Here is an 18294-nt window from a genome sequence, read left to right as displayed (position 1 = left end):
GTTACTACCAAAATCCCGGAACACAAGCCTTGGGCTGAGAGTCAGAACAGCATTTTCAAGACCAAAAAAATTATCTCAAATACACTTACCATAGCCTAGCAGGGAGGGAGGGCGTGAGATCTGTTAATTTCCACGTTTCACTGGATTTTTCCATGCTTTTAGAGTATCTGAGAGATCAATGTCCTTCATGGAGTCTTAATTTTTCTTTTTGCCTTTACTTCAGGATTCATACCATCTCATCTTTAACTGGCAATACTGGTTTCACTATACAACTGGACAAAAGACTAGATTTTTATCGTAACAGTTTGTTATTTTTCAGCTTTGCCAACTCATACAAGATTCCAGCTTTTCAGGCATTCTTACCTTCATGTCTAAATCCACTAATAGATTGGGGGAAGGGGAAGGTCAGAGGGAATACAGAGGGGTTTTTTGTGTGAATCTTTTTATCCATCCATGCCTTGCCAGTGGAGGGTCCAAGAAGAAACTCTAAGTAAGCTACCCCTCAAGAATAGTCAAAATAATAACCTTACTAAATTATCCTATGCATCTCATACTCAGGTGAAGCATGGCAATATACGTACTCCTTTCAGGCTTGCAGTATATATATCTAAGTACATATATAAGTAATATAAGTACAATATATGCACTCCTTCCAGGCTTGCAGCCAAACACTCTGAGACTACACAAGCAGCCCTGGCGTAAGCTGGGGGCAGGGAGGTGTTTGCTTGTATGACAACAGCAAGTTCTACACTTGCAGCTGGAATGGGGAATAGTTTGTATATTTGTCTTAGCTGAATTGCAAAATATTGAATACTTGATCAAGATACAATTCTATCTTGACTGAGAAATCAATTTCAGAAAACAACCTAGTCCAGTACTGTCTTTCCTGGCCATAGTATCAATCCAATCACATCTAACCAGCTGTCATGTAAGGCTCTCATATCTCATGACAGCAGACAGGATAACCAATACCCTGATAATAATGGGATACCATTAATTCAATGACAGTGTCTTTGAGTTAATCTGTTAGAAAAGACCCCAGAAGCTACAGGAATGCATCTTACATATTCCAGAACTAAAGACATTCACATTTTACAGCCTTTTGCTTCTTTTAGATCAGAAATTTAAGAAGATATGCTCCTGTTAACAGTTGTCTAAATGCCAGTCATATTGTCTTTTACAAAAAAAAAATTTTTTTTGTGTTAAAATCTGAACTTTGAGGAAGTCAAACATACAGAAGACAAATGAAAGGATGTTTCTTAGAAAGAAAATGTGGATATCCACATCCAATGTTGAGCAGTATTTCTTTACACAAACATATTTACAAGGGAAGTCAATATTCTGCAATGCAAAATGGCAACCTATGCAACAGCACTTTTTAAACCAAGGTGTCCCAATTTACTTTTTAGACTTAAATTATTATGAAACAAATGCAACAAATGTTTTGTACTGAAAACTTTAAAACAGTATGATTTAAAAGAGGAAGGACAATATCAAGATTAAAGTTCCTTATTATTTAGGGCATGATTTTTAATTTAAATGCCTTTCTCTCCAACTCTATCCCTTTTTATTGGAGAATGTAGTATCCAAATACTTTGGATGTAAATACAGTCCACTCAAGAATACATCTTCAGAGACTGAGAGAATTAAATATTACAGTTTTACCTAAAAATCAAGATAAAGCTACCTATATATTGCAATTTTCTGTCACACTAAGACAAACTGCAGCCTTAAAGAGACAATCCCAAATGGAAGTCAAACCAGGAAGCATTTACCACCAACACCTCTGCTTCCATACTCTCCATCTGAACTCTGCACCCAGTACATTACACGTACAAAACTACTGTTCCCAGAAAAGTCCGATTTAATCTTTCATTACTCCACACTTATTTCTAGATAGTGTTTGTGTTCTCAAACTTAACTTCTCAATGCAGCACATCAGACATGCAGATGCTAGCAAACAGCAGTCTACCCTAAATTCTCATCTCTTGATGATAGTCAAAGGTGCATGCACAGCACGGAAGCAATGCATAGGATTAGAGACAGGGTTTAATTCCTTTAAATAGGACCTAGAACTACGATTTTATTACGTCCCTGAACAGATCAACTCTATTTACAAGAAAATTGATTATACAATAAATAACTGTACTAAAACCTTGAAATTCAATACCCTTTATCTGATACAACTTTTAGCTTTAGTATGTTCAATTAAAGCTCCTCTATTCTGAACTAGTTCCCTGCTGCAAAAGTTATTTCAGTGAGTCTCTACCTCTTAGAAAGTTCTACAAGTGACGGTATTTCATAAAACCTTGTCATGTTTTTCCTCACAATCCCAACATCTGACAGCAAACACAAAGTTGAAGTTTCCACTGTGATTTATACAACAAACAATGCAATACCAAAATTTTGCCTAAACACTAGGAATAAGCAAAGACATAGCGAGTAAGTGGTACCATCAAAATTACAATAAGTCGATAATCTTATTGCTTCCAAAACAATATACTTAAGTACATCCCAGTAAGAACTTTGCTGCAGAATTAATAAATCCACAGATTTACTATAGTATAAAGAAACCATAAGTCAAAAAGGAGGAAGGAGGAGGGATGACAGGACACAAACCAACTCTGCCTAAGTCTTAACTAGAGTAGTAATACAAGCCCCAGCCCTCTGTCTTACTGCCTGAAAAGAGAACTACTGTCCATTACTGAGATGTTACAGAGTTGAGGCCAGTAACCAAAGCAGTGACCAGAAGCAGATAATATATTCCTGAACTCCCTATGGATATCTCAGTTAAAAGCCTGAGTTCCTATGAAAATGTGCTCAATCATTCATGTGTAGCAGTTAATCAAACAGGAAAAACGATGTAACAGCAGCTATTCTTCCTTCTAATGATAAATAACCACAGCAGTAACATGGTGGATTTTTGTGCCAGCTCCATTAGAATTCATGGAATGCATGGCTAAAACATGTGTTACCTACTTCTTTCCAGCATGTTACTGAGGACTTTTGCATTTGGCCAAGCAAACTAGAGTGGTAATTTATTTGATTTTCAAAATCTTTTTATTTTTTCAGATGTAATCAAAGCCAGGGTGTTAGAGACTGCTTGATGATAAAACTATGAAAAGTTTTATTCAGGAACAAAAATACAGCCAAGTAATTTAATAACTTATTTAATGAATCTTCCCTGTTGGAGATGTTCAAGAGATTGCCACACCAACATATTCTTTGCAGGTCAAAAGAAGCTAATTCAATTTGAAATATGTATTAAACCTATTACCACAAACAGACAAACTAGATGCTAGTAAGTCAGGACCAAAGCTATCACCTGAAACTGTTGAAAGAAATTAATACAAAAAACCGCACACCTGCAGGTGAGGAAGATAAGCCAGTGCTGCAAAGAAAATACCACCAGGGACCCAGCAATTTTGAAAAAGCTTTTGACAAGGTTCCATACCAAAGGCTATTAAAGTGACTAACTTAACACAAGATGGGAGGAAAAAGTCTTACAAATAGAAAATTAATGAACAGGATACAAAAAGCAAGGTCTAATGGCCAGTCTTCAGGGCAGAGAAGAGGCAGCTGAAAGGTCTCCTGCTGGGGGATTGGTGCTGGGACAGGCTTCATTCAGCATTTTCAAAGACAACCTGAAGAGCCAAGCATGCAGTGACATTAAATGTTTTGGGTAGGTACCAGACACAAGCAAGGGAATACCAAACCAAGTGATCTAGCAAAAAAGTGAGAGATGAGATTTAATGTAGGTAAGAGTGTTGCCTTAAACTACACCTTCCCTACATAGTGCAGAGCTTGCAGCTGGAATTTATAAATCGCTGAGTGATCCAAGACACATTGCTAACAGTTCTAAAAATCCACTGTACAGCACTAGACTGAAAGGTACCACCAGAAATGAACCTTTGATCACTGTTAATCAAAAACTGTGGCAGCTGAAAGGTGCAGGGGGCAAATGGACTGCAAAACATGGTTAGGTTACATGTGCTCCTCAGTGACACCATCTATTGCCACTGGCTTTACTGCTTTTACCAAAGAAAGAAGTTCAAGGATAATACAGAAGTGCATAAATAATAAGAAACAAGAGTAGAAACTAGACAGCACATTGATAGCATTCAGCCTTCCTTGAAGGTATCCAAGGAGTTTATGGATGACATGGAGAGGTGCTCTAACTGGAGACCAAGAAGACGAAGGATGGAAACAGGCCCTCACAGACATCAGCATGCACTGCTCAAGACAGCTGCAGACTATTATTAAACATCTACAACCCAGACAAGGCAAGCGTGTTTAGTACTCTCAAATGCATTAAAAATCACATTATTTTTTAACTGATACAACAGCTATTGTCCTTTAAGTTCACTAAACAGAGGTCATCCAGAAAATTGAGGTGTCTACAGATCATATCTGTTTGTAGGTAAGAAAGTTAAGTATAAGTGTATGAAAGACTTCAGGATTGATGAAATTCTGAAGTCAGTAGCTCGTTGATAGCTTAAGTCTGTATCTCTCCAGCAAACAACTAGTTTCATTTTATTTCCTTTAAAACAAAACCAAAAGCTCACACAATTGCTTTCTAATGAAACACCTAGTATTACTCAACCAGAAAACACAAAGATCAAAAATATTTACTAAATGGACTAATGATGAACTCCAGCATGGGAACTCTGTACTATGTAAGTGAGAATGAATGTAAGTCAGATACAATTAATTTTCAAATACAGTATACAACTTATGTACAGAAGAAGTTCTCTCACCATATTAAGCTGCTAAAAACAACTGATTGGCTGATCCCCTCAATCTGTATTTCAACTATGGAAACTCCATTCCCAACAGACACAAGCCAACATTTGAATTTATTGCTTTGTTTTGAACGTTGTTGGCTTTGCTTGTAGTAGCTTTAGTAGCCTTGTGAAAAGGCTACTAAAGTGGAAATAGAAAATTCTGAAGTAGAACAGAAACTACAAGCTACACAAGTTACAAGATAGAGAATAAATACTTTTTATTCAATAGATAGGTAGACTCAGACTGGAAAACATATTTATTTCAAACCCTTAATCAACTGAAAGAAATGCATTAATTAAATAAGATTTTTAATAAATCTTAATAGGAAATGGGAAGAAGCTTCCATACAGGATTAAGTTTTACAGACTTTTTTGTACTACAACATTTTAGCAGCTGCTGTTAGACACAACATCCAGTAAAGCAATTCATAATATGACTTAGACTGTCACAAAGTTCAATGGCATACAAACTCTTTTACTCTCCCGTCACAGCATTTATACCCCATAGAAGAACACAAGAGAAATCACAGAGTTTGAAATGGTGAATATAAAAACTAGTCTAAATCAGTTTGATAAAACTGAATTAAAACTGATCAATTTGATAAAACCAATTTAGGCTAAATAAATAAATAAATAAAATTTAATAAGGCATTGATCAATCACACTAAAAATAATTTGCAATAGTTTTAGGGGTAGATAAAAACAATCATTGCCACCTTAATGGAGAAGCTGTTCAACCCAAATCAGTGCAATAAGGCTATTTCACAGCTTTCTCCTGTTCTCATCAGCACTGAATGCTTCCTTCAACAAGTGAAGGTACTTTACAGTATTTGAGACAGCAGCATTTCATAATTACAGCCCATGTGGCAAGATCCCTCTAGTTCTTCCTTCTCTCTTCAGTCATAAAAGGATTGCCACGTGACTTTATTTCAACAGCTCCTATGCATTGTCTGGTTTCCTCCACAAATTTTCCAGATTAACACTGATAAGGGTGAATTTCAGATCTATCAGAGATTGCACATGAACTTTCTTCACTTCTCATCCCCCTGCTCATTTGACGTCAGTAAGAAAAGTTTGCAAGGCCTGCAACCAGGTCCTTTAGAAAGAAATCTGCACTTAAGCAAACCCTCAGATGATAGCCCAGGAACACACAGTCCTGCTTTAAACTGCTACTGTTTGCATAACTGTAACATACACCACGTGTACAACACATTGCCACGTATGTGAGACAGTTTACAAATCAGTTGTACACAGAGTTAGCAACATCCAAACAAAATTGATATACAAACAATAAGCAAAAGAAACCCAGAAACCCCAAATCTCCTCATGATTTAGGGAAACCCAACAATTTTACACTGCAAGGGAAAAAAAAAAAAAACAAAAGAGAAGCAAACTTCTAATTTGCACAGCTTCTAGCTAAGCAAAAGCACAAAGACTAAGAAGCAAGTCAAAAGCAAAACTGCAGATTTTCATATGCTACATGAATTTTGTCAGCCCAGTAGGATTCTGTGGAAAACCAAAACATTTCAGATATTAAAATGAATAAAAGGAGGAAATTAATGTATATCAGACCCATTCTCAGAGACAAAAAAACCCCTTTGTTATCACTTATACTCTCATTCTTACTGGCTCAGCTGTGCAACAGCACCACAGGCTCTTTGTTACCAGCTCTGCTGAGAGCACAAGAAGCACCAAGCCAATTAAGAAACATCTTACATGCTGAATTCTCATTTTATTTTTTAAATTTTACCACATACTTAAAGTTAAAATAGCACCATGGATACCTCCAAATATCTCCCTTCAAGCTACAGTTTTCTCTAGATCCGATTAGAAACCCATGTTAATCTTAATTGTAAAATGACTCTAGATGGAGCATAAAAGCTTTATCATTCAACAGAATGAAATTAGGGCTGCCTCTAAGATTTTTTTTTACACAGCTTTACAGACAATCCACAGCAGTCAAGAAGTAAAAGGCCCACTGGGAAGTTGTTCACAAAATTCCATGTTAGATCAATTATGTGGCTGCTTCAGATACCAACATGGGCACATACTTAGAACTTCAGGAAAGGAGATGAAGTTTGAACAAGCATAAAATGTAGCGCCTCTTGTAAGCACCAAAGGACACCAGCACAGGTTACCTAGCCTTTTACACTAAGAAACTGGTCAACCCCTTCAATGAATTACAGATGAAACACAGAACCACTGGGGAAAAAAAACCAAACATTTTTTATTTCGGCAATTTGAAGATCAAACTATTATGGATACATCCTTAAAGGATTAGTGAAGCAAGAAGTACAGAGAGAAAAAGTTGAAACATTATTGCTGCTGCAGACAGAAAATAAAACCAAAACCAGCTTAGGTTTTGATGGGAGAATTGTGGCACTGATTGCTGAACTCATACACTATGTCAGAAGCTGATGTTGACCACAACTGACAACATGCAGAAGGCATTGTGGGAAGTGCAGTAGCTCTCAAACATGCTTTGGTGATGTCTCTGACGTGGATTTTTTCACTCAAATTGGAGAGAAATGATTGGGGTTTTGTTTTGTTGCTGCTCTATGCCTGCAGGAATACGGATTTTGTGTTTGGTCATTTTGAGGGCCTTGTGGAAGCCTCCTGGCATTGTCAGGTAACTCATCCAGCTCTAGTAAGGAGTTAGGTTTGAGGTGCTGTAGTGTTTTCTGATATCAATGGCAGAGATAGTGGATGATCTAAGTGAAGTGATTGTTGTGGCTCTGAATGTGGAATGACAAAGTAAGAGTAAGATTGTGACTGGTTTGGCTGTTAAATAACTGGCCTTTGCTTCTGATTTCCAAGGGGGATTGGCTGAGCAATCTACAAATACTCATGGAATAGTCAAGGTTGGAAGGTCCCTTGTTAGGTCCCTTGTTAGGACTGAGCACCTAGATTAAGAAGTATCTGATTTTTATACAAGGACACAATCTATCTATTTGGGTTTTTATCAGATGAAATAGTAACATAGCATGAGGAAGTCTTGCATTTTTATGTTATTACTATTGCTGTTCTGACCTATGTGGGAATTGCTCTACCTTCCCTTTCTTTGGTGGTTCTTAAATTGATGTGATTAACTTAAATGACTCATTTAAAGCATTGTGTTTTCAAGAAGTTTGACCTAGCAGAATGAGGATGTAACCTTTGGCTTGAAAAAAGGTTGCATTTCCCTGTCCCCCAAGTGATTACTGAAGAAAATAGAACCATTGCCTCTTGACAAATCTGATGTAATAATAATTTCAGTAATCACTTCAATATAGCCAGTTTCAAACCAATAAAGGGATCAGGACCAAATAGTATTAATCTAAAAGACTCAGATGAAGCAGAAGAATTAAACCAGAGGCTATGCAGACTCAGTAATATGATGACCTGTTACCTGAGAATAAGACCGTAGAAATGTGATGTTAACTTTTTGGAAAAATTCCAGGAATATCTGAGGAGCTGCAAGTTTATATGGTGGACAAATGAATGGGTCAAGTAAATGTTACCATCTCTTACAGCTTTTAATGGTTGATACCTTCATGAATATGATATGCTTTGGATAAATAAACCTTGCATCAGTTGAACCTGTGGATCTCCTTCCCAAAATAATGCTTTTGATTATAACTTTTAAATATGGCTTCAAGGGAATTATTTGTTCCTCCACTTTTTTGGCTGGCAGCCAGGAAGGCACTATAAGCTTCAGAATGTCTTTTGAAACTTTGCGATACAGTTCTTGGATACAAGGAATCTGATAAAGAAATTTTTAGGTAATGTTTGTGAAGGTATATTAGAGTGCATAAGCTGTATTGCTGGAATTGAGCTGTGTGGAGCTGTCAGGAAGGTCTGCATAAGACCTTGGCTTTCACTGGTAATCACGTAAGGAAAGGGGCTGGTATTGAATGTTCTGCTAGGCCTGTGCAGTGTAGGGAAACAAACACAGAAAGGTTCTCTGAGCGCTCTTTGAGGTAATGGAGGAGGCCCTGAGAGCTCAGGTTGTTGAGGGAGAGTTAACAAGCAGGACTTGCTGGCCAGTGTGGTGGATAAATATAAACCTGAAAAATGCTGAGAGGGATATTTATTCAGTATTGACTTATGGCCTTCTTATGGAACATGAGCTTTATATTGAACCAGCTCCAATGTGTTTATGTGACTTTACTGTAGAGAACTAAGAGCATTATATCCGCTGTAAGACGATGGGTTTGCTAGATGATGCTGCAGCAGAAAGAACTGCATGTACAGAACTTGATTTTGGTCTGACAGCCTGTGAGACATTGGTATGCTAGCAACTCCAAGAAAGTGCATGACATGAAAACCAAGGAGCTGGATTTCCATGGCTGTGGGAAACCACAACCTCTCCAGATGAGCTGGATGTGTTGGGCTAATAGGCTTCTTTCAAGAACGCTGGAACAGATGAGCTGTTGTGTACTGCGTCAAGTAGCAAGATCTAACAGGCTTATGTCTGTAGAATGCAGTGTTTGGTGCTGCAGAATTGATGTCCATACTGTTTGCATTTCAGGGATTTTTTTTTTTCTTGTTGTTGAACTAATTCCAGGCTGGCTGCATGGACTCAATGCCTGTTTGTGTTGAAACATGCTGTTTCTACTCTTGGTTTCACATCTGATGGTTCAGTCTTCTCCAAAAGGAATCCTGTTCATCCACTCCAGAACTGTTTCATGATATGCAGTGAGTAGATACAATAAAAAGGTTTGCTGTACACATGGACTCCTGGGTTGCACTAAAAATGAGGTAGCTGCACCTTTAAGACTATAGTTTCTAGTAAATGTCTGACACTGAATTTTACCTCTTGGCATTGCTCTGTAAGAAGAAAAATGAACACAACAAACTGTGTGGCTTTTATGGTATTATCTAGTGTTACTGGAGATGGAAGAAAATTCTCCTAAGATGTTTCCATGTGGTCTGTTTTATGCAACTGCATTGACTATTGGCATGCAATGAATATATCACCACAGTTCCAAAGTTGTGAATTTCTATGTTATAGAAGTAAAGTTCTTAGATGTAGATTTGGTAACCTATCTTCAAAAAATAACGGCAATCTCAGAAGTTATCAGTGTTGTTTTGTCTGGCCCTGTTGCCGTTCTGGCTTTGAATGGGTTATTGTCCAGGAAAAAAAAATCTACATGAAACTAATGTTCCCATAGAACTTCTGGGGAACTCTGAGTATGTAGACTGATCCCCTCAAGCAGGAAGAAACAGCCCTCCCTCATGTGTGTCCGTCCAAGGAATACTTTTAGTCTGCATCAAGAACAGTCTACCTGTACCCACGCAGTTCTGCCTTTCCTGGCAGGCAAGGTACACATAATAAGAGCAAGGAAGGAGGGAAATAAGGAGAGGTAACCTAGAAGCTCAGCAGTTTGTTTGTTCTTCCCAATGACAAGGCTGGATCGCTCTCCGTAGACATATTTTGGTTGCTCTTCTAACACTTCAGACTGTTCTCCTCCCTGCTGCTTTTTAAGGTTAATGTATGTGGGAGCAATGTTGCTAAAATCCTGGAGTGTGCATCATCTACAAACGTTTTAGCAAAAATCTAGGTTGGTGATAGCGGTTCAGTCTTCCCAGCTTTGGAAGTATTTGAGCAAGTGAGACAAGACTTGCAACTGATTGTGTCAAAACTATAAGCTGTAAGCTATTCTTGATTTGTTTTGCAAGATGATTTTGTCTTGCATGGCAAGTAAGATATTCTCTATGACCTTCAAAAGTGTTGCACTGTGAAGTGACATGGAGTCACATAGCACGTTGGTGTCTCACTCGTTTCTGACAAAGCAAAGTTGTTTGGCTAGTGATTAAACATCATGTGTGATGTCTCAGCCTGTTTTGAGATTGCTTTCTACTTCTTGTTCAAGGTATATGTTAAGGAGATCTAAATCGGAAAGCATTAGATTTTAACGCACTGTCAATTGCAACATCAGAGTTCTCAGTTAGAAAGATGAAATGTTTCCATTTTCCTGCTCCAAGCTTTCAAAAATAATTAACTTCCATAATACACAACTGAGTGATAGTAGTAGCAGACCTTTATTTGGACACTGAGGGATTTTAGTAATTCCTGAAACTGTATTTCTTTTAAGCACATGAATATGCAGTCAGCATTGAGGCAGTAATAGTCCATTGCAGTGGTTCAAACAAAAGTAGTATCAGAAAATCCAGTTTTGTTTCTGGTGGCTTTAGCTGTAATGTCAGCTGGTTCGCTTTAATGCCTTAAGGAAGCATTGGAGTCATTCCCTATATTTTTTCAAAACACAAGATGACATGTTTAGAGGAAAACTGGCAGCTCTGACACACGACAGTTAACAAACACAGTTGAGCATCCATATCTCAGATGTAGAAGTTACATCCTGCACGATAGAGAAGTAGTCCCTCTCCCAGAAGTATATGAAGGAAGAAGGGATTACCAGGACATGACACAAGACAATAAAATAAGAATGGGTGGGAGGAAAATCAAGCTTTGATGAATGAAAGATAATTAAATAGTTCAAAGGTGTGGCCATAAAGGCTATTGTCACACACACAGTCAACTCTTGTTGACAAGAAAACCACCTGAACTCAGGGAAGGAAACCTCTAGTATCAGAACTACAAAAAGTGAAATTTCAGCACTATAGTAAAAAGTATCCCATCTAAAACAATCATGACATACAAAACAAACAAGCTCCATTAAATCATAGCATTAAAAAATAGAAGACCTGAAGAAACATGCAAACATCACATGGAAACATTGCGGTAAAAGACAGCTTTGTGTTGAGACATCCAAGGCAGGATACAGCACACCTGAGATTTGTGCACTTCCCTTTATCCTGTCACAAGACCAATTACCCTTCTCATAAGGTAACTTAAACAGCAACAGCTGCCTCGAGAGTCACTGCAAGACAACATCCCTTCAGGATGACACAAGGACCTTGCTGGAAGTCTCAGATAGAGGTCAGAGCCTGAGAAGCAAGCAGCAGGAACAAAGCATACGGTGCGAAAGAACCTGTAAATCCACACAGCATTTTCCAATCTTACAAATTCCTGCTGAAGATCAACTTCCAACACTGCACACTCCATTATTCTCTCACAGGTCTATTCTCCTGCATGTGTAAAGTATCAGCACTATGTACACTTCCAGTCTTGGCTACAATGACATGATGAGTGACCATTTCAAAGAAAAGTACACTTTAAACAAAAAAAACCCCTTAGTTTCATTTGTGTTGCACTTCAACCAACTTTCTCCTTGCTCCCACACTGCAAGTGATACAAGTTTTCCATTATGACTAGGAGTAGAAATGTGAACTAGAAGAATATTTGCTTGTTAAAATGAACGATTTTCTAAACATACAGGGCAGGGTACAGATTCGACCCTAAAAGAAACGACTGTGAAGATGTTAACAAAGAGTTGAATACCAGACCTGAACATCGGTAAGAGAAACAAAGTTTTGCATTCCTACATTATCTAACACTAAAAATGTCTTTTAGAATTAATACTTATTTTTTAAGAGCCTTGAAAATGAAACATTAATAGCAGTGCTTGCTGTGTTGTATAGATGATGGTATTCCATAGTATTAAACACTGGATGCTTAAGAAGGACTGAAGAAAGAGATGAAACAGAGCCAGAACAACCACAGCCAGTAGTTTCCAAAACTAGACCCTGATATATTGCAGACCTCTTCACCCTCTTTTTAGACATGGCCTTAATGAAATGCACCTGAAAATACAGTCATTACTCTCAAAATCTACAAGAATTACGTAGGTATAACTTCAAAGTGCCAGGGATCACTCACCAGAACATAGCACTGGAGAGAGCTGTACTAGGGGTACAGAATGTACTAGGAGACAGAGAAAGAGCAAAATGTCTTTTGGGGACTCTGGGTGAAGTAACAGCATATAAAGAATGTGTATCTCATTATTGAGGAGAAGAGCACTGACTGGAAGAAAGTTGAAAAAATTGTTAAGATGCATGTAGAGACACTAAGCAAGGTCACACACAGAGCAGAGCACATAGGGATAAGAAAGGGCATCACATCGGGGCCCAGACAAGTGATACAAGTTGAAGATGCCAAGCGGCAGTGAAACCAGCAACCACATCTAAGATGTACACAAGAACCATGGGATAAAAATGTTCCTAACAGGAGTTCCTGTCTTGACCACACCGGCATGAAAAATTACCTGAAGGTGCATAAAAAATTCTTTCAGATAATCTTAGGTATTACTTATCAAAGAGAGGTGAAAGTCACGCACAATAACCAAGATACAATGAAAGTAAACAAATATAACCATCTACAATCCATTAACACAGCAAAGGGTCACAGTCTACCGCATGGCACGAGTGAGAAAACATGAAGAGCAACACATGGTGATGCATAATGTTAAGGAAGGAGCAGCTATGCAGAACGAGGGAAAGGTGAGAAACTGCCACATCGACGATATGAATGGGAAGTGTGAAAAGCCTAGAAGCTACTTTTGTCTGGCTGTAGATGCATTTGGAGAAAATAAGGTATGTTCAGGAAAGCAACAGGCAGCAGCAACACACAAAGGTGCAGTGGGGGAGAGAGAGGGCTGATTTCTGGTGGGGTAGGAAGGAGAAGCAACAGAGCAGTAGCTGAGGCAGAGCAGAGCCCCCGCGGGGGCAGCGGGGAGGCTGGACAGGGACAGACGCGCGGCCCCAACCCAGGGGAGCCGGGGCAGGAGCAGGGTGACAGCGCCGGGCGAGCGCCGGGGGGAGCCGGGCAGCTGTGCCGGGGTCAGGGCCGGCGGTGACCGGCGGTGACCGGCGGGGCCCGCGGCAATGGGCTGGGGCAGGGCACGGGCGGGCGAGCTCGGTCCCTCGCTCACCTGCTGCACCCCCAGGAAGTCGTAGAAGTTCCGCGGCACCTCCTCCACCAAGTCGAAGAGCTCCAGGTCGCCGCTGTCCCAGGCGCGGGCGCGGGGCGCGAGCAGCGCCAGCAGCGCCAGGAGCGGCAGCAGCCGAGGGCGCCGCGCGGGCCGCAGGCGGGCCATGACCCCCGCCTGCGGTGGCGGCAGCGGAGCGGCGGCGGAGCGGAGACGCGCCCGGGAGACTCCGCAGAGACCGCGCTCACCGCGGCGGCCGCTCCGCACTGAGGGGACGCGCGAGGCCCGGCCCGGCGCCGGCAGCGGCGGTCCCACGGCGGGGGAGGGGAGGGGGGGCGCTCCCCGCCCGGCCAATCGCCGCCTCCGCGCTCGTGACGTCACGCGGCCCGGCAACCGCCGGCGCTGGCGCAGTGGCGCGGCGGAGGGGGAAGGGCGCGAGCCCTGTGCGCGCGGAGGCCCCGCCCCGCCCTTCCCCCCGCGCGCGCCCTTCCCGCCGGGGACAGCGGGAGCGGGGACGCGGGGCGGCGGGACACGGGGACATCGGGACACGGGACATCGGGACGCGGGGACACGGGCAGGGCTCCGCTCCCTCGCGGCTGCCGCCGTGGCCCTGGAAGCCCGGTGTCTGCGGGGCCAGCGGGGCCCCCGCGCGCTAAATCGTCTTTCGATTTTCTGTCTTCATTAACTCCTTACGGGCGTGCTCGATTCCTGTAACCTCTCTTACTCTAAAATCGCTTCACCCTGTTGTTAGAAAATCAAAATCAACCCGATTTTTAAGGTGTTGTCCCCAAACCTTTTGTTCTTTCCTTGCTTCAATTAATGTGAAATGTTTCATCTGGGACTCTAGATGAGAAATTAGATGGAAACTTAATGGCTGAACAATACAAATTATCATCATTAAATCACTTTTCTCTAGCACGGGCACACTCCTCGGCACACCCCATCTGTTTAATGTCTCTCAAAACTAGGCCTGGTTAATAACTCACTTATGGGAATCTTTCTAAGAAAAGACAGATTCACTCATCTGAAAAGTATCCATGAACTAAATTTTTTAAAATAGGGTTTGCAATTTATGAAAAAAAATCCCAAATGCCAATCTTATCTGCACCTGGATTTACCTAAGAGGAGCTAGCTACTATTTACAGAACCACTGTACAGTATATCACTTACTTGGATACTCCATGGGAATATCAAGATGTGGCTTTAAAATACATTCTGCTCAGTTCTGAGTAGGGATTTGAACCAACATAGCCATTATCAATTTTCCAACTCATAAAGTATAGAGTAGTGTTAGGTATTCTCTACAATTGAAACTGTTCCCTTTTGTATAAACTACTTAAATATTAATTAGATTGATATTTAAACTCATGTTTCCATATCCCATATGCATGCCCACTGGGCTTTTAGGATCACAATTCTGCCTCCGGCTCTGCTTTCTGAAGAGTCCTAAACCCATTTGCCAGGAAATTATAATTTAGCCAACAGTATCTTATGTAGACTCTTTTAACTTATCCTTCACAAAAAGGTGCACTTAACTGTTCATTCTTATCATCTTAAAAAAGGTTCCTCCCACTTGATCACAAAGAAAAAAAATCCAAAACAAAACAAAAAAACACCTTATTTTCTAGAGGATGACAAAGACAAAGTAAAGAGAAAGTCATGGGGTAGTTAATTTATCAGCTGCTTTGTTTGGCTGGAGCAACTGAACCTGGTATAGATCAGTTTCTTCCCACGTCCTTACTTTGTTAATCTGTTCCGTTTTGTATGCAAGTATCCACATTATAAATTTGTTGCCCCATATATTTACATTATCCTTCCTTTTAAGTCTGAAGCTTTATTGCACAAAAATAACTTTTGATTCTGAACATTATCTACTCATAAGGTTGTAGAACAAAGTTTAAAGATGCAAAGTATCCTCAGAAACCAGGGGTAAATAAAGAATTTAATAAAGTAGCTTTATTTTTAAACCAGGTGGAAGATTTTTTAAAATGTGAGATTAGTGGTATTTTATTGCCCTTACTAAATTCTTACAAATTCTCCTTTCCTTCTGACTCCTGTATTTTTCATGTCTATTCCCTCTTGCTTCATTAGCTTCTAAGCCTCCTTAGTTATGTTGATCTAGAGTGACGATGAACCTTCAAGAGGAGCACTTGTTATTTTCATCTCATTTTTTGGCATTTGGAATTTATTATGAAAAATTTCTCCTTTCAAAACCCACCTCTGGCTGCTCTTGCTGAAACTGTTGAAAAAGCCTTCAAAAACCCTGATAAAAATAGGTCACTTATTCCATTCTACTGAGACCAGAGAAACCAGTCCTAACACTGATCACACATCGCAGGTGGTTTGTGGCACCAATGCTTCTGAGAACACAGCAGATAATAGCTATTTTGAAAGATATACCTCAGAATTGTTCAGATAAATTATGGGCTTCTTTTAGTCAAGGGGAATGTGGATTTGGAAAGAATAATAGAAGAAAAAATGTGCTAATGTTAATGGGATTATGATTATCTAAATACATATTTAAGAGATCTCTTAATTTATGTCAGCATAGTTAAATTATTCCAATTGGTTTTAACAATGTGAGAAATTTACAACTCATTTTTATTCTGCTCCTTAAAGCATTGGAACAGAAGGCCCAATGGAACATTTCCAAGAGATTTTTTTTTTTAATTCTGTAATATGAGATTAGTTTAAATGTTTCCATTAAAATTGTTCTGTACTCCAAGCATAAATACTTAAATTTTGGGAAGAAAATGCTGGACATGCTATTAAAATGCTATAAGTGCCTTCATAATAATGACATTTCCTCATTCTTCAGTTTTCTTCTTTAAAGTCATGAGAATGAATCATGAAGAGTACTTCACCCTTCTCCAGCACTTCAATTAATCCAAGTCACATTAGGCCTCCCCAGTATATATTTACAAAATCAGTTAAATTACAAGTCAGTTCTCTCTCTTGCCTTCAGAGAAACTTAAAATATAAAACAAACATAATCAAATTCAGCAATGCTTGGCCTTTCTATGAGGCCAACTACACGTGAGACATCACAGACTGGTGAGTTGGGAGACTGGTGATGACAATTTAAATTTTTCCTGTTGCAAACTCTGACACAAAGGTAGAGGGGAAGGTAAAAGATTACACATGGCTTTTTCATCATTGTCTAAAATTACTCCTGCTGGGAAGTATTAGTATTTTTTCCTGTGACTCAGCCATGACATTTAAATGCAGTTTTAATCCTGTATGTAGTCTCTGCAGCTGGGCAGCTCCTTTACCTCAAGAATATGGAGAGCTATGAAGGCAAGGGTAGCATTTTCTTCCTGTGCCCCAAGTTTTTTGCACATGCAGATAGATGTCACTGAAACAGGTCCACTTGGGCATGAAGCTCCACTTTACAAAGCTTAAGGGAAAGAAGCATATACAGAAATAATTTGTTTAAATAAATCTCTGTTCTGACACTAATTGACAGTAGCACCCAAGAACCCGAGGCATGAACCAGTTATTATGAGCGCTTTTAACAGCACTCAAAGACCAACATGCTTCATAAGCCCAGTAGGATTCACTCGATCATATTCTGAATAGCTAAACAGCCCGCGATTTCGGTGTCTCAAATGAAGAGCAGACGTCTGGGGGAAAGAGCTTATTAAGGGAACACCCCTTTTCTTCCTAAAGATAAAGCCTTATCTCCAGCAATTGAAGAGCCTGGCTGCTCTGCGGTCTATTCCAGCTCTCTCTTCTGGCTGCTTGGTGCAGGGGCTCGGCACGGTTTTGTAGAGCCACAGAACTTCTCTCTGCTCACAAAGCTGGCTGAAGAGTTTCCTGCGCCCTCCCCCAGCCAGGCGCTGCTTCCACCTCTGCGCCGCTGTTCGCTGCCTCCTCTCTGTGCTAATTCATCTCTTTGTGGGCCACATTATGAATTAAATGACTGAGATGATCCAGCTTTAAAAGGGAAAAAAAAAAAAAAAAAAAAAAAAAAACCAGAAAAAAACCAAACCGAAAGAAAAAGAAAAACCACAAGCATACAAACAAAAAGCCCACCACAAAACTACCCGCGCACACACGAACACAGGCTCGGATGTTCCACTGATCCATGTACGGCTCAACCCACGAGCAGCCGCACCCGCACAACCGCGGGGACAGCGAGCCCCGAGCAGGGAGCAAGAGCGCCGAGCAGGCAGGAAACACCCGACTTAAAGCGGCTTTCCCAGTGTGAGAAAAGCCCTGTGCACAGCCAGAGGCGGAGGGTGCAGGCCAGCCGTGCCTGGCAGCAGGGCTGGAGCTGCGGCAGGAATTGTGTCCCGGCTGGCAGGACGCGCCCCGGAAGGGAAGGCTGTGCCCGAGGCGGAGGCTGCGGCAGCCCCGCTCGGAGCACTGCCCCGTCCCCGCCGGCCAGCCACCCGCTTATTGCCTTCTTAAGGGATTTTCTTCTAAAGTCAGATCATTTGGAGATGCAGTTTAGCGTTCAGCCACGCGAACAGGCGAATGGAATGGAGACCGGGAGAAGATGACATCCAGTGTGGCAGCGGGAAAAGAAGGACGGTGGGGACAGGACCGCGTTACAGCAACCCTGCCCACTGGAAGATTTGTGAGGAATATGCCATTTGTGTACACCAGCTGTTACCTTAGGCCAGACATAAGTCGAAGTAATGAGAAAGAAATGTGGGAATGAGAAGAGAAGCAAAAGCAACAGAGCCAAAACC

At 40.7% G+C, this 18294-nt stretch overlaps 1 protein-coding gene across 1 annotated transcript in view; it reads right to left on the bottom strand.

Moving 5' to 3' along the window:
* Nucleotides 1–13765, bottom strand: part of DNAJC1 (DnaJ heat shock protein family (Hsp40) member C1) — a 110536-nt gene extending 96771 nt beyond the window's left edge. The window contains exon 1 of the mRNA XM_033068521.2: nucleotides 13601–13765. Within this exon, the coding sequence (XP_032924412.1) occupies nucleotides 13601–13765 (165 nt within the window). The remainder of the gene's footprint in view (nucleotides 1–13600) is intronic.
* Between the last annotated feature and the right edge of the window lie 4529 nt (nucleotides 13766–18294).

Source organism: Catharus ustulatus, chromosome 1, assembly GCF_009819885.2.
Source record: "Catharus ustulatus isolate bCatUst1 chromosome 1, bCatUst1.pri.v2, whole genome shotgun sequence".
NCBI lineage: Eukaryota > Metazoa > Chordata > Aves > Passeriformes > Turdidae > Catharus > Catharus ustulatus.
The sequence above is the reverse complement of the archived record's forward strand: the minus strand, read 5'-3'. Positions and strand labels throughout refer to the sequence as shown.